Source organism: Pongo abelii, chromosome 2, assembly GCF_028885655.2.
Source record: "Pongo abelii isolate AG06213 chromosome 2, NHGRI_mPonAbe1-v2.0_pri, whole genome shotgun sequence".
Classification (NCBI taxonomy): Eukaryota; Metazoa; Chordata; class Mammalia; order Primates; family Hominidae; genus Pongo; species Pongo abelii.
In genome coordinates, this window is record NC_085928.1 from 107,199,261 (window position 1) to 107,225,410 (window position 26,150).

The window sequence follows — 26,150 nt, forward strand, 5'->3', positions numbered from 1 at the left end:
ACATATGAATTTTGTAAGGACAAAAACATTCAGTCTTAACCAGGTGTGGTGGCTCACACCTGTAATCCAAGCATTTTGGGAGGCTGAGGCAGGAGGATCGCTTGAGGCCAGGAGTTCAAGACCAGCCTAGGCAAAATAGCAAGACCTCGTCTCTACTAAAACAAAAAAAATTAGCCAGGTGTGGTAGTGTGCACCTGTGGTGCCAGCTACTTGGGAGGCTGAGGCAAGAGGGTCACTTGAGCCCAGGAGATTGAGGCTGCAGTGAGCTGTGATTGTGTCACTGCACTACAGCCTGGGTGACATAGTGAGACCCTGTTTCAAAAAAACAAATAAAAAACATTCAGTGTATAACAGACCCCATCAACTCCTTTGTAGCAGAAAAAACACATGGTTCATAGCCCTTCTGTGTCTTGCTTTCTGCAGGGGGAAACTGCAATATGGTCCTCGTGACAAACATCTATGGAGAAGCTGCCCAGTTAGAAGAAACGGTATGTAAAGACAGTCCATGAAACCAGGTTGGAATCCCCCTTCATGGGTGCCAGGGCAGGGTAAGGCTCCAGGCTGGCTAACCTGGCACAGTGGCCATAGACATTGTCAAGAGTGGAAGGATCCAGAGGTGAGTCTGAGCCACAGTTGCTGAGGGGGCCTAGAGCCAGGATCCACACACCAAGCACTAAGCTGTGTGGAGGGCCAGCCAGCAGGCAGGCTCAGCATGGGAGACTGTGTGAGGAGGGAGGCTGAGAGCCAGCTTTGTGAAGACAAGGACCATGTTTCCTGGGGTGGTGCTCCTGGAATTGGGATCAAGAAGGATCGTTGGTCACTTGTTCTTTATAATCACACATGTTTAAACATCTTGAAAACCCCACAGGGTTCCAGGCTGTGGTTATAAGGCCAGTATGAGCAGATGGTATTAAGCACCTGCCATGTGCACCATGGTAAGGAGGAGTAACCTGGTAGAAATTAGTCTTAAATGCCCTTGGGCCTCAGCATCCTCAACCCAGAAAGAGAGAGAAGCCATGGTCCTAAGTAACGTGAGGCCCAGAGGGAGGAGACCTTCAGAGGAGGCCAGGATGGGGATGATGGGGAACTTTTCCTGAAGCTGGAGTAGGGAAAGATGGGCACTGAGCTGGCTGGGGTTAAAGGATTGGCAGTAGGATAAGCAGAGGTATTCCTGGCAGAGGTAATAGTGGGACTGAAGATGTGACCCACACCAGGAACATCTGTCTACTGCGGGGGGTGGGGCTCTCAGCAAGAAGAAAAGAAATCACAGGGGCTGAATTGGCTCTGCTGGCCCGGCTGAGGCCTTGGCTGTTCTCCTGCAGGTGGCTGGAGCTGTCACAGGGTTTGAGTAGGGGAGGGCTGTGGCCAGAGGTGGGATTAGTCAGGGAGATTATCCAAGTGGCAGGACACAGGTGGCCTGGGGAAGGGAGAAGCTTGTGAGAATTAGAGGCAGGAATAAAGGTCTAGCCCAGTGACACAGGTGAGTCCACACAGCTGAGCACCTCCAGCTTGGGGCTTTCCCAACCTTCCTCTGAAGTGCCACCCATCATAAATAAGACAGATTAGGGGCCGGGCGTGGTGGCTCATGCCTGTAATCCCAGCACTTTGGGAGGCTGAAGCAGGTGGATCACCTGAGGTCAGGAGTTCAAGACCAGCCTGACCAGCATAGTGAAACCCTATCTCTACTAAAAATACAAAAATTAGCTAGGCATGGTGGTGCGCGCCTGTGGTCCCAGCTAGTCGGGAGGCTGAGACAGGAGAATCGCTTGAACCTGGGAGGCAGAGGTTGTAGTGAGCTGAGATTGAGCCACTGCACTCCAGCCTGGATGACAGAGTGAGATGTCTCAAAAAAACAAAACAAAAAAACCCCACAAAAGACAGATTAGGAAAGCTATCATTAGACATTTTACTTTTCAAGTGTGGCAAGCTTGAAAGTTTAAGGCAAGCTTCAGTCACCTGGAGAATCTACTTAGAAGAAACAGATTATTTCCAAAGATGCTTCAGGGCAAGACATGCCTGCAGGGTCTCCCAGCTGTGTGCATTAGGGACTGTCCCAGCTTCCAAGGAGAGTGCTCCTGTCGTACATCCAGCACCCTGGGACTTGGGAGGCAGGGGAGGAGAGCTCCAGCTGATGTGCCGGCAGCATCCCCAGAGGAAGGCTTCTGGAACTTCTTGGTCTCATGGCATAAAATGCATGGTTGAGGCCAGGTGTGATGGCTCACGCCTGTAATCCAAGCACTTTGGGAGGCTGAGGTGGGCAGATCACTCCTTGAGGTAAGGAGTTTGAGACCAGCCTGGCCAACATGGTGAAACGCTGTCTCTAGTAAAAACATAAAAATTAGCAGGGCGTGGTGGCGGGCACCTGTAATCCCAGCTACTTGGGAGGCTGAGACAGGAGAACCCTGGAGGCAGAGGTTGTAGTGAGCGGAGATTGGGCCACTGAACTCCAACCGGGTGATAGAGCAAGACTCCATCTCAAAAGAAAAGAAAACAACAACAACAACAACAAAAAACCGCATGGTTGAACCCAAGAAGAGCCGTAAGAAATGGGCCTCCTGGCCGCCTTGTTAACAAAGATGCCCTCCAAGACAGTAGAAGCTCCCTGTCTCCCTTTATCCCCACCTCCTGTGATGGTTACAGCTCAGGAAACAACTCTCCTGGTACCCGCAGTCTCTGGGGGCTTGTGCCCATATACCACTTGGGTTCTCTGCCCAGGACCTAACCCAGAGCTCAGAGGAGCTGTTGGAGGGGTCTCAGGGGTTTGGGACAAAGGTATATTGGGGGTATGGAAGCTAATGATTGTCTTTTCCAAATGTGTTGAAACTTTAAAACTATTCTCATCATGGATTGTATTGCTTTATGCAGTGACACTGTACATGTGTGCTGAGTAACCACAAGGATAGGACATGGCCATACTTGCTGCTGTACTTGGAGTAGGAGAGTCTGACTTGGCCCTGCACAGAAGCAACACTACCTATAATGACAGAGACGTCTTCCTGAGGGCTCGCTGTGAGCCAGCTCTGTACAGAGCACATATACACCTTATCAAGGCAGCTCTCCCCTCACCTTACAGAGAAGTTGTGAGATCTGTCGGTGGTCATGCAGGGGGTCAGTGGCTGAACTCTGAGCCACCAGAGTAGACTGCCCAAGGAAGAGCCCTTTCAGTCTTTCCTCTGGCCCACTTAGGGGCCAGCCACTCCTAGCCTGCTTCCTCATTTTAGGATCATTCATTGAGATATGAGACAGCCCAGCATGGCCTGAGGCTAGAATCTCTGGGCCTGCCTTCTGAGGCCCCTGGCTGTTCGTCACTGCCAAGGAGGAGCTCTCCACCCCTCAGCTAACATACAAGCAGTGAGGCATGGCATCTGGGCCTGTTCCCATAGCTACGTCATAGGCCTCCAGCCATAGTTATCCTTGGCTGGCTCCCCCTCCAGAGAGACTCTGCTGGGACCCCCCAGGCATCACTCTTAGTGTCCTGGGGACCCCAGAGTCCATTTTGGAGCATGCTTCTATGCAGAGATTTATCTTTCCTAGTGGTCTCATTTTACCTATTTTGCAAATAATCTCTATTCACAAGCAATGGGCCAAAGACATAGAGGCCAATCAGCACACACACACACATTTTAGACCTCTGCTGAGTTGAATTTTTGGCCTTGTTACTGAGTAGCAAAGGCTAACGAGCATTCCAGTGCTTCCCTCCTTTCAGGTTCAACATATACCACACACCTACCACTTGCTGGCCTTACCTGAGAAACTGATTCCGCAGGCCCATGATTCCTCAAGGCCTTTCTCAATTCCACTGCCAGTACCACTGAGCCTCCTCCCAGAGCATCCTGTCATTGTCTCAGTCCACCTGAGATGTTGACCTGGCTCTCACCTCCCTCACACTTGGGGCGTACTGTCCCTCCATCAGGATGCGCTTATCCCTTCCCCATCACCTGGCAAACTACTCCTCTGGCCCCTCCCAGGCCCCACCCAGGCACTAGGATGGGTTTCCTATTGGTCCTGCTCCCAGCCATGAAGAGCGCAGGCTTAGGAGCTGGAGTGCCTGAGTTGAATTCCTGTGTGGCCACAGACCAGGTCTGTGGCTGTGGGTGGCTGCCTTGACCTCTGTGTGTTTCAGTGTCCTTGTCTATAAAACTGGGTTGATGATGCGTCTACCTTACAGGAAGTTGCGAGGATTAAATGAGTAACCACACTTCTACACTTAGAACAGAGCCTGGCCACAGCAAGTGCTGTGGAAGGGTTGGCCCTATCATAACTTCGCATGAGCTTACCTACCCATTATCTGCCCCTTCTCTCACAGAATGAAGGGCTGAGCAAGCTGAGGCCACTCTGGGAGGTCCAGGCCCCAGATGTTGGATGCAGGGTTAGACATGATAGCCATAAGCCTTGCTGAAGGGAGGCTGAGAGAGCCCAGTACACCTCCTGTCCTGACATGGCCTTGTGGCTCGGCAGCAGAGAGGTCCCTGAGGGAAGTGTATACAGAGGACAAGGCTGGTAGGAGCCTATCTCTGTGCTGGCAGTGAAGCCTTTCAGCTCAAACCTGTGGACTCCCTGTGGATGGTGGGGAGGACACTTGGCTGAGGCTGGTGGGCAGAGTCCAGGCTTCATTAACAGATCGGTCACGCCCCAGAGCAGCCTTTCTTAGCATGTGTGGCTAGAGGCCCCTGCCTCCAAATGCAGCAGAACTACCCATTGCCACCCAGACTGCTGAGTCTATTCATCAGGGGGCCTGAGCGTCTGCCCTCCCAGGAATGGCTCAGGGGGATCTTCACAGGGTAAAGTTTGAGCAGACGCTGCTCAGGGGCTAGACCTGCACTGGCCACTATGGCAGCCACTGGCCACATGTAGCTATGGAGCACTCAGATGTGGTTGGTCCTGACTGACATATAATGCAAGTGTAAAATGCACACCAGATTTCAAAGACCCAGCACCAAAAAAAGGTGTATTAGTCCATTCTCACACCTGAGACTGGGTACTTTATAAAGAAAAGAGGTTTAATTGGCTCATGGTTCCACAGGCTGTACAGGAAGCATGGCAGCATCTGCTTTGGGGGCGGCCTCAGGGAGCTTTTACTCATGGCGGAAGGCAAAGCAGGAGAAGACATCTTACATGGCAGGAGCAGGAGGAAGAAAGTGAGGGGCAGGGAGGTGCCATACGTTTAAATGACCAGATCTCATAAGAACTCACTCACTACCATGAGAACAGCACCAAAGGGGAAGTCCGCCCCCATGATCCAGTCACTTCCCACCAGGCCCCACCTCCAGCATTGGGGATTATATTTCAACATGAGATTTGGGTGGGGACAGAGATCCAAACCATGTCAGATGGTAAAATATCTCAATAATTTAAAAATGTTGATTACATGTTGAAATTATAACATTTTGGGGCCAGGTGCAGTGGCTCACACCTGTAGCCCCAGCTACTCAGGAGGCTGAGGTGGGAGGATTGCCTGAACCCAGAAGGTAGAGGCTGCAGTGAGCTATGACTGTGCCACTGCACTCCAACCTGGATGACAGAGCAAGACCCTGTCTCAAAAGAACAAAACAAAGCAAACAAAACCCCACAAACCAACCATAATATTTTTGATATCTTGGGTTAAAATTTAAATAAAACATATTAAAATTATTTTTACCTGCTTCTTTTTAGCTTTTCTTACATGGTTACTAGAAAATATAAAATTACATGTATGGCTTACATTTGTAGTTTGCATTGTATCTCTGTTGGACATGGCTGATCTAGACCCTGAAAATTGCGTGAAGGAGGGGGAACACTGTGGTTTGTGGAAGGGGCAGAGACGTTTCATGTGAAGGAAAACCAGGAGGGCTTCAGGAAGGAAGCTGATTTTCAGCTGAGCCTTGGAGAGAGAGTGGAGCGCGGGAAGGCAGACAGCATAGGAGGACAGAAAAGGGTACTCCAGGCAGGGGTCACCTGAGCAGAGGCCTAGAGGTAGAAAGTGGTCAGGTTTGGATGAAGAAATAGACCAGTGCGCATCCTCACAGTCTACATGATGAGGACCAGGCTGCTGGATGTGCCCTCTGTCACTTTCCTGCTCTTCTCATGGGGACCTCATACCCAAGAACCCTTTTGTCCAATGTCCTCTGGGGGAAGGGAACCAACACGGGTTGACAAGGGAGCTTAAGGAGCCAGGAAAGGGCAGGCAAGGTCTCTGAGAAGGCCGGTCTCTTGGGGTCTCACTTTAGTGGCGAGCCATCTAATGTCTACCTGCTCTGTTTTGCAGCTATCTTCACTGAGATTTGCCAGCAGGATGAAGCTAGTCACCACTGAGCCTGCTATCAATGAAAAGTATGATGCTGAGGTACAGCAGGGGTTGTGGGCAGGTGTCCCACTGTGGGGAAAGTGTATGGGTTTGCTACTTGGGTCACACAAGCGAGGCTTCCCTTCCTGCCTCAACCAAACATCCCCATGCAGCCCTGGGTCAGCCCCTTTCCACTCCTGGACTGGCCAGAGTCTTCACAGTCCCTGGAGACCCTTAGGGGCTGTCATGGGGTGAAAGGGCTAGGTCAGGCCACCAACAAGTTCACGTAAGGCCTAAAGAACTTATTAGAAATGGGATAGAAGTCGACCTTAAGATGAAGATTTTTTAAAAAGAAAGAAAAAAAAGGGCATCTTCAGGCTCTACCCTAGACTGGCAGAATCAGAAACTCTGGGAATGGATCTAGTGACCTGTGGTTCAACATCAGTCAGGTGATTCTGATGCCTTGTCACATTTGAGAACTGCTGCTCTATGCTCCACTCCCTCCCCAGTCTCCAAACCATGGGTTAGTTCTATAAACTCTGGGTGCTCTAGGCTTCTACATATTTCCTTAGAGCTAAGGGCTAAAGTGGTGTGGACTATCTTTCAGAATCACCTGGCTATGTCACTACAGAATCTCTTTCCTCTCAGTAAACAGCTGGCCAATCAGAGGGTGTGCTCAGCATCACCATTAACAAGGGAAATACAAATTAAAACCTTGTTGGGAATTCTACCCTTAAATTAGCAAAAACTAGAATGTTTTTGACAATACAAAATGATGATGAGAATGTGGAGAAATGGAAACTCTTGTCTACTTCTGGTCAAAGTGTAATTGATACAACCACTTTGGGGAGCATTCTGGCAACATCTGGTGTAGTAAAAACACATTTATTGTTAATTTGGCTTTCCTCTAAGATGCTCATGGAATCATAGCTCATAGAGAAAGGAGCATTTGTAAGCCCTAAGCTCAACAAACCAGTTAAACTTTTCAGATTCTAAATCCTGAAGGAAAATGACAGTCCCTGTGGCTCTGTAGAACTAACCCATGGTTTGGAGACTGGGAAGGGAGTGGAGCTTAGAGCAGCGGTTCTCAAATGTGACAAGGCATCAGAATCACCTGACTGATGTTGAACCACAGGTCACTAGATTCATTCCCAGAGTTTCTGATTCTGCTGGTCTAGGGTGGGGCCTGAAGATGCCCTTTTTTTTTTTTTCTTTCTTTTTTAAAAATTTCATCTTAAGGTCGGCTTCTATCCCATTTCTAATAAGTTCTTTAGGCCCTTTTATGACACTGATGCCTCCTCTCTTGAGGCCACACTTTGAGAACCACTGGCATCCTAGTTAAGGCCATGGTGACTGGATTGGGCTCTCCTGGGTTTAGCACCCTGCTCTTTCCTCCCTTAGCTGTATATATAGCCTCAGCAAAATACCTACACTTTTTTTTTTTTGTGAGAGAATCTCCCTATGTCACCCAGGCTGGAGTGTAGTAGCACGATCTCTGCTCCCTGCAACCTCTACCTCCCAGATTCAAGCCATTCTTCTGCCTCAGCCTCCCAAGTAGCTGGGATTACAGGCACATGCTACCATGCCCAGCTAATTTTTGTTTTTTGAGATGGAGTCTCACCCAGGCTGGAATGCAGTGGTGCGATCTCAGCTCACTGCAACCTCTCCCTCCCAGGCTTAAGCCATTCTCTTGCCTTAGCCTCCTAAGTAGCTGGGACTACAGGCGCACACCATCACACCCAGCTAATTTTTGTATTTTTAGTAGAGACAGGGTTGGCCAGGTTTAGTAGAGACCATGTTGGCCAGGCTGGTCTCGTACTCCTGACCTTAGGTGATCTGCCCGCCTCGGCCTCCCAGAGTGCTGGGATTACAAGAGTGAGCCACCACCACACCTGGCCAAAATACCTACACTTTCTAAGGCTCAGTTTCTTCATTTGTAAGTTGGGTAGATAACACAATCCATGCTCAAAGAGATCTTGTGAAGAATGAGATAATGTGTAGAAACCTCTTAGCATAGTGCTGTCATGGGGTAAATGTTCAATAAATGTTGTTTAGCACTCCTCTCCCTTCTACAGAGCAGCAGTATTGCTTCTAGGTATATATAGTCTAGAGACATTCTCACATGTGTGAGAGACTATAGAAGTCACTATTAAAACAAGCACTGTGAGCACCATTCTTTATAAAGTCTATAAGTCTCTTTATAGACTTATTGTAATAATGATTAAATAGCGACTCTTTATAGAACTTACTATAATAGCAAAAAGTTAGAAACATAATATCCTTTAACAGGGGAGTAGCTAAATGAGTTGTGGGATGAGGGAGTCAGAGCTAGAACCACCTGCATGGATAAATCTCAAGTGAGAAAAAAACTAGATGCCTGAAGTAGCCCAAATGACAGTCTCTATTATTTACACCACATATAAAAACATGCAGAGAGATGCTTATATCATTAATGGATATATGTGTGTGCAGTAAAAGAAAAAATGCATGGGAGTGAAAAACCCAGACTGAGGCCAGAGGTTTCCTTTTGGGATAGGAGGGGAGTGGATTTGGAGCATGGTATGCAGAAGCTTCACATTTATCTGAAATGTTTTACTTCTTAAGAAAAAAAAATCCCTGGGCCAGGTGCGTGGCTCATGCCTGTAATCCCAGCACTTTGGGAGGCTGAGGCAGGTGGGTCACTTGAGGCCAGGAGTGCAAGACCAGCCTGGACAACATGGAGAACCCCATCTCTACTAAAAAATGTAAAAATTAGCTCAGTGTAGTGGTGCATGCCTGTAATCCTAGCTACTCAGGAGGCTGAGGCACAAGAATCGCTTGTGCCTGAGGGGCAGTGGTTGCAATGAGTGGAGATCATGCCACTGCACTCCAGCCTGGGCAATAGAGGGAGAATCTGTCTAAACAAACAACAACAAAAAAACCACCACCGAAGCCAATGTGACAGCAGGCTATTGAAGTCACATTTTGGGGCGGTTTGCCCAGGTTTTATGGCATTATTTTGTGTGCTTTTCTGCTTTTCTGTATTCTTGAAGATTTTATCTTTTTTTTTTTTTTTTTAGATGGAGTCTAGCTCTGTCGTCCAGGCTGGAGTGCAGTGGCACAATCTCGGCTCACTGCAACCTCCACCTCCCAGGTTCAAGCGATTCTCCTGCCTCAGCCTCCTAAGTAGCTGGGATTACAGGCACCTGCCACCACCCCCAGCTAATTTATGTATTTTTAGTAGAGACGGAGTTTCATTGTGTTGGCCAGGCTGGTCTCGAACTCCTGACCTCGTGAGCCTCCAGCCTCAGCCTCCAAAAGTGCTGGGATTGCAAGCATGAGCCAACATGCTTGGCCTTCTTATCTTTTCTTATTTGGTGTTCCCTTAGCTTAGGATTATCAACATTGCTACCTGTGAACCTGGCTGGGTGGACATTGTACCTGTCTTGAAGGTTTTTCGTGCCCCTATTTTTTATTTTTTATTATTTTTTTTTAGACAGGGTCTTGCTTTGTCATCAAAGCTGGAGTGCAGTGGAGCTGTCATGGCTCACTGCAGCCTCAACTGCCTGGGCTCAAGCAATTCTCCCACCTCAGCCTCCCAACTAGCTGGGACCACAGGCCTGCGCCACCACACCTGACTTAATTTTTTTTTTTTTCTGTGGTGATGGGGTCTCCCTATGTTGCCCAGGATGGTCTTGAGCTCCTGGGCTCAGGGGGTCCTCTTAGCCTTCCAAAGTGCTGGGATTACAGGTGTGAGCCACCACGCCTGGTGAAGTTGGACAATCATGCTTTTTCATGTAATTTGTGTTCTAAGATCTGCATTGTTGGCCCTGGCCAACCGAGTGAGTCTCTGTGCCATCCAGTGTGAATGTGTTTATATAATCTTTTTGATAAGCATTTTTCTTTACAAACATGAGTTCTTGAGAGAGATGTGGAAAAATTATTTTGGTTGCTGCCTTTCCTAGACCGTAGCCAGTATTCTCAGGTCATTTTCAGCACTGTCTTCGGTATTGACGCCTGTTTTCAAGAGGGTGGAATTGCTTCTTCAGAATTTCTTTGGCTGATGGGGCTGGCTATAAGGCAGAAGACTGGGTTCCTAATCCACCTCTTCCACAAGCTCTCTGTGGCGAGTTGCTCAGACCCTCTCAACCTCAGGGTCGTCCTCTGTGAACAAGGAAATTGGCCTGATAACCTGCAGTGACCCTCCCACTCTACCAGTCGGTGATTCTGTGAAGTGGTGTAAAGGGCTGTGAGCCTCAGGCATAAACAGACAGCAGGGAGAGACTTAATATACCCCACTCTGCCAAGAGAAGATACACTGGCAAGCTGCAGTGGGATGAAAATCGGAAAACTGCCTGCCCCGGGAGCTGCCCCACAGCCTGATGTGCAGCTTAAGCAGAATTCTCTGAATTATCCTCATTACATTTATAATGAAAATGCCTATTAGGAAACTTACATGAGTCTGTGCTGTTTCCGAGGCATTTTTTTCCTATCTAAAAAATGCCCCTGTTTGTTGTTGTTGTTTTTGAGACAGGGTCTCACTCTGTTGCCCAGGCTGGAGTGCAGTGGTGCAATCTTGGCTCACTACAACCTCCGCCTCCCAGGTTCAAGCCATTCTCCTGCCTCAGCCTGCTGAGTAGCTGGGATTACAGGCATGTGCCACCGTACCCAGCTATTTTTTATTTTTTATTTTTGGTAGAGACGGGGTTTCACCATGTTGGCCAGGCTGGTCTTGAACTCCTGACCTCAAGTGATCTGCCTGCCTTGGCCTCCTAAAGTGCTGGGATTACAGGTGTGTGCCACTGCACCCAGCCTCCTACATCACCTTCTGATTGGCCCAGACATGTAAGTTTGGCTGTGCTGTGCCTCACTGAACAGAGTCATCAAGCTGGAGGACCCTGATGGCTCAGTCAAACTTTCTGTAGCTGGGCCATGATACATTTTGTAGAGCTGGGAGAAGGAGGGCATGTGGACAGGTGAGACTGGACACCAAGCCTCTCCTGTTGATCCCACAGGAAGTCCACACCTGAAGGGGACCTTTGTGGGGCTTCCCAGAGGGGCAGATCCAGGATCTGGACACTGGTCACATGCCTTGGGTCCCAGGCTTTGTGCCTGAATTGCCACAGAGCCATCAGGATGCCAGGGGTTCTGTTGACCCTTGCTGTGTGAGGGCAGATGGGCCTCAGTGCCCAGGTGACCTGGTTGGATGAGGGCTAGAATACAGCAGGCCTTTGGTCTGGGAGAGGGCCAGTGGGGCGGTGGACTGGTCACGGTTTTGGTCACCAGTCCCAGGATCCAGGTGTCAGGGGCTCCCTCCAGTGGCCCTTTTATGACAACTAAAGGAAGTCCTATTGTTCACAGCAAGGGTTCTCAGCTTGAAGTTCCCTGTGCCTCTTTTGGGGAGACACTCAGATGGTATATCGAGTGTAAAATGACTTAGCGATTCTTCTCCTCAAAATATATCATTTATGATCCTTTTGTAGTTCATGAGCGTGATGATTGGGTGTTCATACGCTTGTGTGAGATGTGCCACCCTTGAACCTTGTTACGACGTTGGCACATTACCCATCTGATCTGAAAAAAAAAAAAAAAGTATCATTTATTTACTTACCTAAAATCTATGGAGTGCTTACTATATGCCAGGTGCTTTTTAAAGCACTTGGGATACCTGACTGCATGAACAGAAACACAAATCTCTGAGCTTGCAGTCTGATGGGAGTAGGGGAGATACATAATAATAATCACAATAAATAGGTAAGTTCTAAAGCTTCACTGTTTAATACAGTAACTGCTACTCAAATGTGGCTATTTAATTAAAATTAGAATTACTTCTTCAGGCACCCTAGCCACATTTCAAGTGTTCAGTAGCTGTATTTGTCTCATCATTACCATACTGGGCAGCACAAATATGGAACATTTCAATAATTGCAGAAAGTGCTATTGGACAGCACTAATCTAGAGAGTATGTTAAAAAGCAAAACATGCTATGAAAAAAAAATTAGAGATTTTCAAAGCATGTTGCAGGGGTGGAGAAGGAATTACAATTTTTTTTTTTTTTTGAAACAGTGACTTGCTCTATTGCTCAGGCTGGAGTGCAATGGTGCGGTGTCAGCTCACCGCAATCTCCGTCTCCCGGATTCAAGCAACTCTCCTGCCTTAGCCTCTCTAGTAGTTGGGATTACAGGCACACGCCACCATGCTTGGCCAATTTTTGTAATTTTTGTAGAGACAAGGTTTCACAAGGGTGGTCTCGAACTCCTGACCTCAGATGATCCACCTGCCTTGGCCTCCCTAAGTACTGGAATTGCAGGGATGAGCCACCGCACCTGGCTGGAATTACAATTTTAAAGAGTAATTGTGGTGCACCTAATTTAGAAGCTTCTGAACAAAGATTTTCAGGAGGTAAGTGAATGAGTCTTGGAAATACTTAGGAGAAGAAAATTCCAGGGCAGCAGACAAGCGATGCAGAGGCAGAAGCATACCAATTTGTGGAAGTGTTTGGAGTGCACCAGGGAAGAGAAGCAGAAAAGAGGTAATGGGGGCAGATCTCAAAAGCCTCATAGATCACTGTGTTATTCTACAGAAATCTATAAGGACATAAATATATGAGTACAAAAATGTTCTTGCAGCATTGTTTGTAAGCAGCAAAAAATTAGAGGTGAGGCCAGGCACAGTGACTCACGCTTGTAATCCTTGCACTTTGGGAGGCTGAGGTGGGCAGATCACCTGAGGTCAAGAGTTCGAGACCAGCCTGGCCAACGTGGCAAAACCCCATCTCTACTAAAAATACAAAAATTAGCCGGGTGTGGTGGCGCATGCCTATAATCCCAGCTGCTCGGGAGGCTGAGGCAGGAGAATTACATGAACCCGGGAGGCAGAGGTTGCGGTGAGCCAAGATTGCGCCACTGTACTCCAGCCTGGGCGACAGAGCGAGACCCCATCTCAAAAAAAACAACAAAAAAAATTAGAGGTGACATACATGATTATCATTGGGGAGTGGTGACATGTTCATGCAGTGGTTGGTGAGGATGAGGGTGAAAGGATGAGGGTTATAACCATGCATAGAAAGCATCCTGGAGGCCAGGCACAGTGGCTCACACCTGTAATCCCAGCCCTTTGGGAGGCTGAGGTGAGAGGATTGCCTGAGCCCAGGAGTTTGATACCAGCATGGGCAACATAGTGGGACCCCTGTCTCTACAAAAATTAGCTGAGCATGGCAGTGTGTACCTGTAGCATGACCTACTCAGGAGGCTGAGGTGAGAGGATTGCTTGAGCCCAGGAGGTTGAGGCTGCAGTGAGCCATGATGGTGACACTGCACTCCAGCCTGGAGGACAGAGCAAGAGCCTGTCTCTAAAAAGAAAGCATTCTGGTGCTGGGTATGGTGGCTCATGCCTGTAATCCTAGCACTGTGGGAGGCTGAGGTGGGCGGATCACCTGTGGTCCGGAGTTCGAGACCAGCCTGGCCAACATGGTGAAACCCTGTCTCTACTAAAATTATAAAAATTAGCCAGGTGTGGTGGCGGTCACCTGTAATCCCAGCTACTAGGAGGCTGAGCCAAGAGAATCACTTGAACCCGGGAGGCGGAGGTTGCAGTGAGCTGAGACCTCGCCATTGCACTCCAGCCTGGGCGACAAGAGCAAAACTCTGTCTCAAAAAAAAAAAAGAAAGCATTCTGGAGTCCGTAGGCTGCACCAAAAGGGCCATTATCCTGGTAGACTGGAAGGAGCCTGGGGCCCCTGGGAGTTGGGGTTTGAGGTGGCCGTGTGGCTTGTGCCGTCTCTTCTGCTGGCAGTAGCAAAGGCCAGGGGACTGTTCAGGTCCTCCCAGACCCTAAACTCACCCCAGTTAGGGAAGAGTTACCAGTGGGGAGGGAATCACCAGAAGCTGAAAGCATACCCTGTGGATCCAGGAATGGCCGGGATGTCTGGGCACAGAATGAGGAATTGTGCTCTTGCTGTGGAAGAGACAGGGTAGCTTCTCTGATGACCCTTCCTGTCGGCCCCTACCCTACAATGTTTCCCGGCAGAGAATGGTCAAGAACCTGGAGAAGGAACTAGCACTGCTCAAGCAGGAGCTGGCTATCCATGACAACCTGGTAAGAGGCTAGAGGCAAAGGAGGGCGGAGGTGCTGGGGCAGGGGGTGACTAGAGGGACTGGGGCTAGGGGCAGACAGCGTGATGGGTCAAGGCCGATGGTGGGTGGGGTCGGGGAGAAGGCTGAGTGGCAGGAAAGGGGCAGCAGCAAGGGTCCATGAGGACAGGGGTTGGGAGCAGAGTCCTCCAACAGTCCTAAGGGGCCTCAAGGCAGAGGCAGCGCATGCCTCCCGTCCTCGCCATTCTCATGCTGCAGAGTCTGCTGGGACTCAGCCAGCAGAGCCTCTGTCTGGAGTAGCAGGCCCCATGTCTGAGGGTCTTTCCTTTCCTCCCCAACCCCATTATCCCTCTCTGACCCAAGCACCTGGCCTGTTGTGTCAGGCCCTCTGGCAGGACCCAATGATGAAGGGAACGAGCCAGCTTGGGCAGCCAGGGCCTGTGCCCAGCCTCCCTACTTTGCCTCTCAGAATCGCCCCTGCTACTCCCCTGTGGGCTCAGGTTCTTGTTGCTTATCCACATGTTCTTCATCCTCCTTCAAGACCAACCGCACCTTTGTGACCTATGACCCCATGGATGAAATCCAGATCGCTGAGATCAACTCCCAGGTGCGGAGGTACCTGGAGGGGACACTGGACGAGATCGACGTAAGAAACCCCTCTGTGACCACTATGCTCAGCCAGCCTGGGCCTCCCTGTCCTGGGCACACCCCAACACATGCTCTGCTGGCCTCAGAGCCTCATGTGAATGGGTGCAGTGGGTGGAGGGTGGTGCTGGACTCTTGATGTCAGGGTCCCTTCAGCTCATCTCAGGGGCACAAGCACAGGCCCTAGAGCCAGGCTTTCTAGGATTGAATCCCAGCTCAGCTGCCTCTTTGCTGAGTGACCTTGGCAAAATACTCAACCTCGTGTACTTCAGTGACCTCATCTTCCTAGTGGGGAGGGAAACAGAGTGGGGATTAACTGAGCTGCTGCACCTGGGGTGCTTGACTGTGTCCGCAGAATGAAGCTGATAAAGGATGGTGGTCATGCTGGTTGTCTACAAGGTAGACCCCAGGGCCCATGTTGGAGTGGGCCAAGGAGGGGGAAACCACCCCACAAGGAAGGGTCCTCAGGGGGAAGGCTGCATCCTGTTTTCACAGTGCAGTCCATCAAACCCCTCTTCTTGGAGACATGGGCAGACCCCCCTGGCTGTTACTGTGGGCAACTCCGAGAAGCAGGCCTGGGACAACTAAGGCCTGCTCTTCTGGCCTTCACAGGAGGGGCAGTCCCAAATTAACCCTTGATCAAGGGGAATGCTGTGGGCTTTAGGCTGGGGGGAGGCCAGTAACCTTCCTCCAGCCTCATGTGTGTGTGTCTGTGCCTATGCAGACAGGTCCATAAATGGGCTCCATCTGAAGACAGCAGGCAGAACCTTTTGGAAGTAAGAGAAAGCTGGAGAAATACATTTTATTAAAAAAAAAAAACTTTAGAAGGTATTTTCAAGGTATAGAATCATTTCATTTTATTGAGGTCTCCACTTAGAAAAGGTGGTTTTTATAGCCTCAGTAAATACTTAGTTTTAAAATTATTAATCAGGTGTTTCTCTGCTCTGGAGGAGGGCTTGGCTGCCACTTTGCTGAGAGGCTGTGTGCACATGTCCTCCTCTCGAGACAGATGGTCCAGGGGTCAGCCAAGGGGTCTTGATTTCTCTACTAACATAGATGCCCCCGGTCCCTCTAGGTGCCCTTGGTCTAACCTCTGCCTTGCTGTCTTCCCTCCAGATAATCAACCTTAGACAGATCAAGGAGGTGTTCAACCAGTTCCGGGTGGTTCTGAGGTGAGAGACCCCCACCCCTGCCTCATTCCTATATCAGGCTGCGATTTTCATCTCCTGCGATCTGGGCACTTGCCTTCAAGAGCATCCACTTCTTGCTCGTGGATGAAGAGCCAAATCAGAGTCCTTGGGGGCATGCCTGGGTCCCTGGTGGATATTCAGTGAGTTCATTAATTGGACAGGAGGTGTTTATGGAGTGCCAGCTCTGAGTGTGCCCAGAGCAGGGCATTGTGAATATTCACCTTGTGAATATTGGCATGTACACCCCCACCTCAGGAGGCATTTGTGGTTTATTTGGGTGCAAACATACCCATAGTCTGAGCAGCTTATGCTAGGTGGTGTCACTAAAGCTGGTCACATGATTCCAAGGGGCCTCTTAGAGACAGAACCTAAGACAGAACCCCACATGGTCCCAAGTGAAGCTTACGGTCCTTATCAAGTGTCATCTTGGAGCAGACACACATGGCATAAGGTGGCCCTTGTGGGTTTGGGGGTTGGACAGTGGGTATATGCAGTGGGGCAGGGGGAAGTGAGTCCTTTGTCCTTTTGTCTGGTCTGGTTCATGATGAAGGTGTGGCCCCACACAAGGGACCTCACCCATATGACTTTTAACCCCAGTACTTGGTTCTTGCCCCAGTGGATTCAGCATGGCCCCAGGTACAAGCCATTCTCTTGTGCTGTCTCCCAAGCCAACAGGAACAGGAAGTGGAGTCCACTTTGCGCAGGAAGTACACCCTCATTGACAGGAATGACTTTGCAGCCATTTCTGCTGTCCAGAAGGTAAGCATAGTTGCTACTTGCCGACAGCACTCACCTCAGATTTCCCATCCTCAGACCTTTGCAGAGCCAGCAAGTATTATGCATTAAACCAGAGCTAGGATTGCAACAGATAAAGGTAACACCAGAATGAACACAGGTGACCTGTGTAAGAGTAAACCACTTTTGAATTAAAAATAATTTCCATCAGGTAGAGACATGGATAATAATATTAAAGATGAATTCCTGGAATTAGGTTGGAAATAAGCTTTAAGATCCCCAGAGTATGGAATGAGGTGCCATACTGGTGAGGGGGTGCATGTGGAAAGTGGACATTTGGCAGAGTGGTCAGGGACCGCTCTACTGGGGACAACCTGAGGCTGGCATCAGCAGCTGTCAAACCTTAGTGTGTATGGTGAACATGTCCACCCTGAGCCTTGGGCCATATACATGTGGGTCCCCAAGGGGTCCAAGCCCTTAATCTAACTCACAGACCTTTGGCTGTCCTCTCTATGTAGGCGGGGCTTGTGGATGTTGATGGCCACCTAGTGGGTGAGCCTGAAGGACAAAACTTTGGACTTGGAGTCGCCCCTTTCTCTACCAAACCCGGGAAGAAAGCCAAGTCCAGGAAGACATTCAAAGAGCCACTCAGGTGAGTGACCTTGCCGCTCTGCCTCCTCAGCAGCTGGCCCTCCTCGGTGGGTGAATGGGAGGATGTGCACTGTTCCCACCTTCCCCCAGGTGTCTCAGCTACTGGGTTGGCACAATGGACGTCACTGCTGCCAATACTAGCAAGTCTGTGGGGCCCGGGCTGGGGCTGGTTTGGAACCCCACAAGAATCATCTCTCGTCCTCACAGCAACCTGGTGAGGTGGGAGTTAATGTCTTCATTACACTGATGAAGAAACAGAGGCTTAGAGAGGGGAAGTCACTCACCAAGGCCATACCACCAATGAGTAGTGGAATGGCAGCAAAAAGCTGGACCAGCTCTCCAGAGCACATGCCCTCTGGTACTTTATGTTGTACCCCCTCCCCTCACTTCACTAGGGTCTTCCCGCCGACTGGCACTCAGGTCACCTAAAACTCCAGTTCACCTTTCAGGCAAGACTCGTTTGTATGAGCAAGGTGGGAAGAGCGTTTAGGTTCACTTAGTGAGCCCTCCCAGGGTGCTGTGTAGTGGTGGGTAAGAGCACAGGCTCTGGAGCTAACGCCCGGGCTCCCTTCCCTGCTCTGCACTTCTCACACCCAAGGGGTCACCCCATGTGAGACATGAGAACTGCTCTGTGCCTGTTTCTGCATCTCCAAAATGGGAATAATAATAATAGCATCCAAGTCATTGAGGTTGTTGTGAGCAAGAGTGAGTGAGCGCAGGCCACAGGCCAGAGCTGATTGTAGAAAACTGTTACACGCAGGACAAGAGTCAGGCAGCAGAGGATGCCAGTGTCCCTGGCTTCCTCCTGCATCTTCATGAGTGCAGTCACACCCCAACCCTCTCTGTTCTGCTTCCGGATAATCAGTGCAGTAGTCGATGGGTTGAGGCTCAGTCCCCTGAGCCACACTCGTTGCAAGGAGGAGGAAAGAGGAAGAAACAGATTTTCTATCCTCAGACCTTTGGGAAGAGCCATGGGCATCCTCCTGCCAGTTCGGTCCTCAGATCTGCCTCTTCTCAGAGAAAGGCACGAGGCACTGTCGCTTCGGCAGGGAGGACAGCTACTTTTCTGGGAGCTGGTGTGGAGAACGGGGTGTGGACCAGTAAGAACAGCAGGGCAGAGCCATCCTGCTTTACCATTGGTCCACAGACAGACCTACCCTGTGTGGGGCTCTGCCAGTCCTTCCCAGGGAAGCCTGTATGACTTAGACCTCAGCAGCCATGGTGGTTCCTGAGAACCTGTGGCCCATCCTACAGGTCCATACACTTTCAATCCATGGGGATTGTACCCATTTTTCCCAAGCGTCTCCTGCCAAGACCACTGAGGGCTCTTTGTTCTGATAAATGGGAGAAAAATGCCCTCTTCTTCCTCCACATCTGCCTGGCTTAGCATCACACTATTTGCGCTTTTACCTAGGAATATGAGCAAGATGGGAGCTGAATGAGGTGGGGTTCCCAGTGTAGTCAGTGCTGAGAAAGGTCACTCATCCTGGCATCTGATACCTCACTGTCCATGACTGAACCCTGGGGCTTCCGTGCCTTCTTCCAGCTCCTTGGCAAGAAAGGAAGGTGCCAGCAGCCCTGTGAATGGGAAGGACTTGGATTACGTTTCCACCTCCAAGACCCAGCTGGTCCCATCCTCCAAAGATGGGGATGTCAAAGACATGCTTTCGCGGGACCGGGAAACTTCCAGCATTGAGCCCCTTCCCTCAGACTCCCCGAAGGAGGAATTACGTCCAATTAGGTAATCAGCTAATGTTAGCTTCTGCACCAGATCAAACAAAACCATATGTGATCCTCAACATGTAAAGAGTACCTGCAGATAAAAGAGAAATAAAATAAGGAATAATAGGCAAAGACTAGGAGCACAGTCCCCAAAGAACAAACATGACTTACACATCTGCAAAATGATCCAACCTCAGGAGTCATCCAAGATGCACAGTTAAACATGGAATCATTTTAGACCCTCCAAATAGCAATTATTTAAGTAATTAAAGTTATGTATCTTTTGTACAAGTACTGCATTCAAAAGATTTAAAAATTTTAAGGTATGAAAGAATATAACCTCTTCCCTTTCCTCGAATCACTCAGCCCCTCTCCCTGATGAGTTTTTAAGGATCTATCCTAAGGAAATAGATGTGAAACAAGGTTTATGCAAAAGATGTTTATTTCATCATTTATTTAAAAAGCAAAATATATATATTTTTGAAAACCTTCAGTAGCCAACACTAGGGAAAGGGCACTAAGTGAATTGTTCTCTGCTATTGGGTTGTCCGTGAAGAATTTCAGCCTATGAACATTTCTAAACATTCAGAGAAGTTGAAATAATTGTACAGCGAACACTTGTACACCAAGCATCCTCCCAATTCTACAATTTATATGTTACTATTCTTGTTTCATTCTGCCTCTATCCTTCTATCCCTCCATGTTCTTTTTTTGATGCATTTCAAAGTTGCCCACATCAATCCACTTCCCCTTACCCCAACACTTCATCTTACACTCATTAACTAGAGTTCTCAAAGGGTTTTTAATAACATGAAATGCTTTTTTGAAAAAAGTAAGATGTAAAATTAAACATACTGCATGGCCTTAGCCATTCAAAAATATATCAAAAAGGCCAGGCACAGTGGCTTATGCTTGTAATCCCAGCACATTGGTTGGCCAAGGCGAAAGGATTGCTTAAACCCAGGAGCTGGAGAGCCTGGGCGACATAGTGGGACTCTGTCTCTATAATAAATTAAAAGGTAGCTGAGCATGGGAGTACATGCCTGTAGTCCAAGCTACTCAGGAGGCTGAGGCATGAGAATTGATTGAGCCCAGGAGCTCGAGGCTACAGTAAGCTGTGATCAAGTCACTGAACTCCAGCCTGGGCAACAGAGCAACATGCTGTCTCCAAAGAAAAAAAATATATATATATATATATGAAATCCAGGGCCAGGCACAGTGGCTCATGCCTGTAATCCCAGCACTTTGGGAGGCTGAGGCGGGTGGATCACCTGAGGTCGGGAGTTCGAGACCAGCCTGACCAACATGGAGAAACCTGGTCTCTACTAAAAATAAAAAAATTAGCCAGGTGTGGTGGCGCATGCCTGTAATCCCAGCTACTCAGGAGGCTGAGGCAGGAGAATCACTTGAACCTAGGAGGTGGGGGTCGCAGGAGCCAAGATTGTGCCACTTCACTCCAGCCTGAGCAACAAGAGCAAAACTGTCTCAAGAAAAAAAAAAAAAAAAAAGAAAGAAGTACAGAAGGAGATACACCACCATATGCCATTGTTCTTTTCTTTTCTTATTGTTGTTTGTTTCTTATACTTTTCCTTGCTTTCCTCACTTTCTGCCATGGGCATATGTCCTTGTACATGTGCTGAGTAAAACAAAGAGCAGGGAATGATTCACACACAGTTTAGCTCCTGTCTTGGGTAGGTGGTGCCTAGCACTTCTGCCTCCTGCCCACAGAAGTCCCAGGGAAGAAAGATGAAGTGCCTGGTGGCTCCAAGGCAGCCACCTCATTTATCCTCTTTGGTCTCACCCTTGCATCTCAAGGCCCGACACCCCACCCTCCAAACCAGTGGCCTTTGAGGAGTTTAAGAACGAGCAAGGTAGTGAGATCAACCGAATTTTCAAAGAAAACAAATCCATCTTGAATGAACGGAGGAAAAGGGCCAGCGAGACCACACAGCGCATCAATGCCATCAAGCGGGAGATTGATGTGACCGAGGAGGCCCTGAATTTCCAGAAGTCACTACGGGAGAAGCAAGGTAAATGTGTTGGAAAGAGGGCTAGGGAGCTTTGGGGTCTCAGAGTCATGCTGGTCGAAGCAGAACAGCCCTTGGCACCAGAAGACTGAGATGGGAGGGGGCCAGTGGGGGTGCTGGGATGTGGTCTTCACCGATAGGTCAGATCACTTAACTCTGGTCAGCCCCTGAGAGCCGCAGAGTCCTCCCCTGTCAGCCAGCCTCTGCCTGTGGGTCCCTCATTGTTGCATTATCTCAGACCTAGGTGCTGGGGCTTCCACCCCATATGTGCTACTGTCCTGGTGAAACAGGCCCTTTGTCCTGAGGAGGTATCACTGGGAGATGGGTAGCTGGTGACCTCTACAAGGTCCGTGGGTCTCTGTGTGGTTTCCTCACTGCCCCAGGTGGTCAGATTGAGGTGAGGCTGCTGGTAGGGACTATGAAAAACCAAGTAAGGGAACAAGAATGTGGATGCCAGAGAGCCAAGGGACTCACTTTCAGTAAGGCCATTCCCTATGCTGAATCCCTGACACCCGTGCTGGTCTGTCAGAGTCTTGTCTCCTAGAGCCGGTGGCAGGGGGTGCTCCAGGCTCAAAGAGCAAAGGACCCCAATGTGGGGAGGGTGCTCACCTGGTTACCCTGACCCAGTGTCCTTGTCCTGGTGGTGTGCACTGCCCACACCTGCACTGAGGGCCAAGGCCCATCAAGCTTGCGTGTTTAGATGACTTATCTGAGAGGGCTGGTCAAGTGCAGATTCCCAGCCCCTCAGCCAGTGGTTCTGACTCGGGAGAGATGGAGCAGGGCCCAGGACCTGCATTTTAGTGAGTGACCATTCCAACTCTGGGACAGGTGGTTCAGAGGCCACACTGGTCTTCACACTCCTGGCTCAGTCTTATTGTCTTCTTCCAGACAGGAAACACCACAGGTTACTGGGCTTTCCCTTGCTAAATCACAACCCTGTGCCAGGCCAGCTTTCATGAGTGATCTCCAGATGTCACTTGGTTTATATTCCTGCAAGTCAGATGCATCATCTCACTCACAGGGGGTGCATTTTACTCATTTATTTCTCAGAGGAGCAGGGCGTGGTGGCACACGCTTGTAATCCTAGCATCTTGGGAGGCTGAGGCATGAAAATCGCTTGAACCCAGGAGGCAGAGGTTGCAGTGAGGCAAGATTGCGCCACTGCACTCCAGTCTGGGTGACAGATCAAGACTGTCTTGGAAAAAAAAAATAATAATAATTAAACAATTATTTCTCAGAGGGCAACTTTATTTTCTAATTCTTGGGGCCGTTCTTATCATACCTCACAGACCAATTATGACATGCTATTCCTGAGGGCAAAGCCCTCCACAGGTCTGGGAAGCTGGAGAAGGCCAGTGATGATGGCTATAGACATACCCCTATCCAGAGCCACAGGGAGAGGACATGGTGAAGATTTTATGGGACAAACAAGCACTTCTTTGTCCTCTCTGCTCACACTTTCTTTGAACATACAGCCCCTTATTACATATTTAAGATAAAATATACGCATGTTATGCTGGCATATCATTTACTCCTAAATATACCCGAAAGTGGACAGTTTCAAAGGATGAGATGAGGAAGACATTAAATTTTTTTTTTCTTTTTTGAGACGGAGTTTCACTCTTGTTGCCCAGGCTGGAGTGCAATGGCATGATCTCGGCTCACTGCAATCTCCGCCTCCTGGGTTCAAGTGATTCTGCTGCCTCAGCCTCCCAAGTAGCTGCGATTACAGGCATACCCGCCACCATGCCCAGCTAATTTTGTGTTTTTAGTAGAGATGGGGTTTCTCCATGTTGGTCAGGCTGGTCTCGAACTCCCGACCTCAGGTGATCTGCCCGATTTTTGGCCGGGCGTGGTGGCTCACGCCTGTAATCCCAGCACTTTGGGAGGCCGAGGCGGGCGGATCACGAGGTCAGGCGATCAAGGCCATCCTGGCTAACACGGTGAAACCCTGTCTCTACTAAAAATACAAAAAAATCATCCGGACATAGGTGGTGCACACCTGTAGTCCCAGCTGCTGGGGAGGCTGAGGCAGGAGAATGGTGTAAAACTCAGGAGGCAGAGCTTGCAGTGAGCCGAGATCACGCCACTGCACGCCACTGCACTCCAGCCTGGGAGACAGAATGAGACTCCGTCTCAAAAAAAAAAAAAGAAAAAAAAATTTATCTATCAGTATCAAAAAAAACCCATTTTTGTGCTGTCCCCCAAAAGTAGTTGTTTTTCCACTGATTATTAAAATATTAATAAAATACCTTTATTTTCTTGAATTTACTTGAACAGATCAAGTAAACTCGTATCTCCTAGGCCAGGCAAAGTGGCTCACGCCTGTAATCTCAGCACTTTGGGAGGCTGAGGCAGGTGGATTGCTTGAGTACAGGAGTTCGAGACCAGCCTGGGCAATAGAATGAGACCCCGTCTCTACAAAAAAACATAAAAAATTAGCTGGGCGTGGTGGCACATGGCTATAGTCTCAGTTACTTGGGAGGTATGGTGAAAGGATCACCTGAGCCCAGAAGGTTGAGGTTGCAGTGAGCCATGATCATGTTATGGCACTTTAGCCTCGGCGACAGAGTGAGGCCCTGTCAAATCAATCAATCAATCAATCTCTTAGATACCTTATTATTGACAGCCACTTGTTGACCTAGGAAGGTCAACATATTTGGAACATTAGTCTCTTGTAAAAGAACTTGAGGCCAGTAATTCAAGAAAAAGAAAAAGAAACAAAGAAAAGAAAAAAAGAAAAATGTAAAAATGTAAAATCATCTTTAAATTCAACTCTTTTTTTTTCCTGGAGATAATCAGAGATCCTCTGAGTAGAACAAAAGATGTTCACAGTTACTCCCCATCTCCATAGAGTACTGTAAAGACTCTACTCCGTAAGGATTGTGGCTTATCCAAATAATCACATCAGGGACCTCCCACAGCATAGAGAACACAGTAGATTGCTCTGCATTGAAGGTGAGACACCTGGTGAGGTTGACTCCCACTCCCCACTCCAGATCCCAGATCCCAGAGTCTAGACATTTGCTTTTCCATTAATGACTCTATTAGTGGCTTTTAATGTGTCTCACTTTTTTCTCAATAAACATCAGTGGAAGTGCTAACACTTTCCTCTAGCACCTGGGGGCTGCCTCATGCACCCCAGCCACACACCTCAGGTCACATGCAGAACACACTTACCCTACACTTGGGGATGGGGGTTGATGTGATGCCTTTGCTAAGCTTTCAGGTGCTGTGAGCAGTGGAGAGCAGGGTGAATGGCTTTGCACACCAAATTATTTTGTCTTAACCCAACAACTGTCACTGAACTGACAGACCTTAAAAGATCCATGCAAAGAGACTAATAGCACTGACCCTTGTCCCTGGAGCCCTTTGATAGCTACTCAACACGATATAGATGTCTAATCATCTCTAACAAGAAGGTAGCTGGTGAGCTGCGCATGGTGGCTTACGCCTGTAATCCCATCACTTTGGGAGGCTGAGGCGGGCAGATCACCTGAGGTCAGGAATTCAAGACCAGCCTGGGCAACATGGTGAAACCCTGTCTCTACTAAAAATACAAAAATTAGCTGGGCGTGGTGGCACATGCCTGTAATCCCAGTTATTCAGGAGGCTAAGGGAGGAGAATCGCTTGAACTCGGGAGGCGGAGTTGCAGTGAGCCGAGATTGTGCCACTGCACTCTAGCCTGGGCAACAAGGCGAGACTCCATCTCAAAAAGAAAAAAAAAGAAAGTAGCTGGTGGATGTGTGTATCAGCAAGAGACAATTTGAACATCTGCTGTTATTAATAAGGAGACTTGCCCAAGTGCCTTGTAGTACTAGCCAGTGATGGCAGTTTGTAGATATAATTTACAAGAAAAATAGACATTTGTATACTAGGGGTGCTTACTAAATATCTTTCGCTACTAGAGTTTTAAATAAAATAAGCATAGAGCATGGGCCTTCTGCACCTTCCCCTGCCCTCTGCTCTTGTTTGTCCTAAAATGCCAGTGTGGCCCCACTGAGCTGAGCTCCCCTCCCTGTGAGATTATGCCCTGGCAGCCTGGCCTTCTTGTGCTTTGCCCATCTCCTTGCCATGGGCCAGCCCTGCCTGTGGTCTCCTGTCTTCATGATTTGCCAGCTCTGTGCCCACCTTCTGGAATCCCTTCCTCCCCCAATTTCAGGTGGACACCTCCTCATTTCCTGACTTCTTCCATCACCTTGCAGGCAAGTACGAAAACAAGGGGCTGATGATCATTGATGAGGAAGAATTCCTGCTGATCCTCAAGCTCAAAGACCTCAAGAAGCAGTACCGCAGCGAGTACCAGGACCTGCGTGACCTCAGGGCTGAGATCCAGTATTGCCAGCACCTAGTGGATCAGTGTCGCCACCGCCTGCTCATGGGTGCGACAGTTGGGAAGGTTGGCCGCCACCTGAGGTACAAGGAGGCTCAGGGAGAGGCCACAGCCTGAGTTCTGGAAGCACCCTCAGAGTTTCTCTCTGGCAGAGCCAGGGGCTGCACAGGGGCTTCAGATGTGTGGTTCCCAGGACTGTGAGGGCCAGAGATGGAGATGGGGACAGGGTAAGACCTTGGAGCAGGAAGTGAACAGATGGTGAGCCTGCAACAGTTATAAGACAGATGAGAGCACACAGCCCTTACCGGCTTCCTCAGGTTCTGTCTCCTCACCTCCTTGTAGAATTTGACATCTGGTACAATGAGTCCTTTGTCATCCCTGAGGACATGCAGATGGCACTGAAGCCAGGCGGCAGCATCCGGCCAGGCATGGTCCCTGTGAACAGGATTGTGTCTCTGGTGAGCGGCACAGGGGCAGGGGCGTGGCAGTGGTTGAGCATGGGGCAATGGGCA

At 49.1% G+C, this 26,150-nt stretch overlaps 1 protein-coding gene, 1 long non-coding RNA gene and 1 other non-coding gene across 10 annotated transcripts in view; 2 read left to right on the forward strand and 1 right to left on the reverse strand.

Annotated features, from left to right (window-relative positions):
* KIF9 (kinesin family member 9) overlaps nucleotides 1-26,150 on the forward strand; it is a 51,817-nt gene that overhangs the window by 17,823 nt on the left and 7,844 nt on the right. For 7 of the 8 annotated variants that reach the window (XM_024244240.3, XM_024244239.3, XM_054550885.2 and 4 more), the window contains 11 exons: nucleotides 424-488; nucleotides 6,245-6,322; nucleotides 14,270-14,338; nucleotides 14,876-14,980; nucleotides 16,096-16,151; nucleotides 16,838-16,928; nucleotides 17,423-17,556; nucleotides 19,102-19,296; nucleotides 21,093-21,307; nucleotides 25,511-25,687; nucleotides 25,981-26,096. In XM_024244240.3, the coding sequence (XP_024100008.2) occupies nucleotides 424-488; nucleotides 6,245-6,322; nucleotides 14,270-14,338; nucleotides 14,876-14,980; nucleotides 16,096-16,151; nucleotides 16,838-16,928; nucleotides 17,423-17,556; nucleotides 19,102-19,296; nucleotides 21,093-21,307; nucleotides 25,511-25,687; nucleotides 25,981-26,096 (1,301 nt within the window). Of the gene's footprint in view, nucleotides 1-423; nucleotides 489-6,244; nucleotides 6,323-14,269; nucleotides 14,339-14,875; nucleotides 14,981-16,095; nucleotides 16,152-16,837; nucleotides 16,929-17,422; nucleotides 17,557-19,101; nucleotides 19,297-21,092; nucleotides 21,308-25,510; nucleotides 25,705-25,980; nucleotides 26,097-26,150 lie in introns of all 8 variants that reach the window. The other variant, XR_008523325.2, reaches the window with a different exon arrangement.
* Nucleotides 11,713-11,816, forward strand: LOC112132916 (small nucleolar RNA U13). Its single transcript, XR_002914617.1, has one exon. It is a non-coding gene; the product is annotated as a small nucleolar RNA U13 (small nucleolar RNA).
* LOC112132573 (uncharacterized) lies at nucleotides 17,400-26,113 on the reverse strand. The gene is made up of 4 exons (XR_008523326.1): nucleotides 25,944-26,113; nucleotides 23,557-23,722; nucleotides 21,914-22,499; nucleotides 17,400-19,368 (listed from the first exon to the last, which is right to left on the reverse strand). It is a non-coding gene; the product is annotated as an uncharacterized LOC112132573 (long non-coding RNA).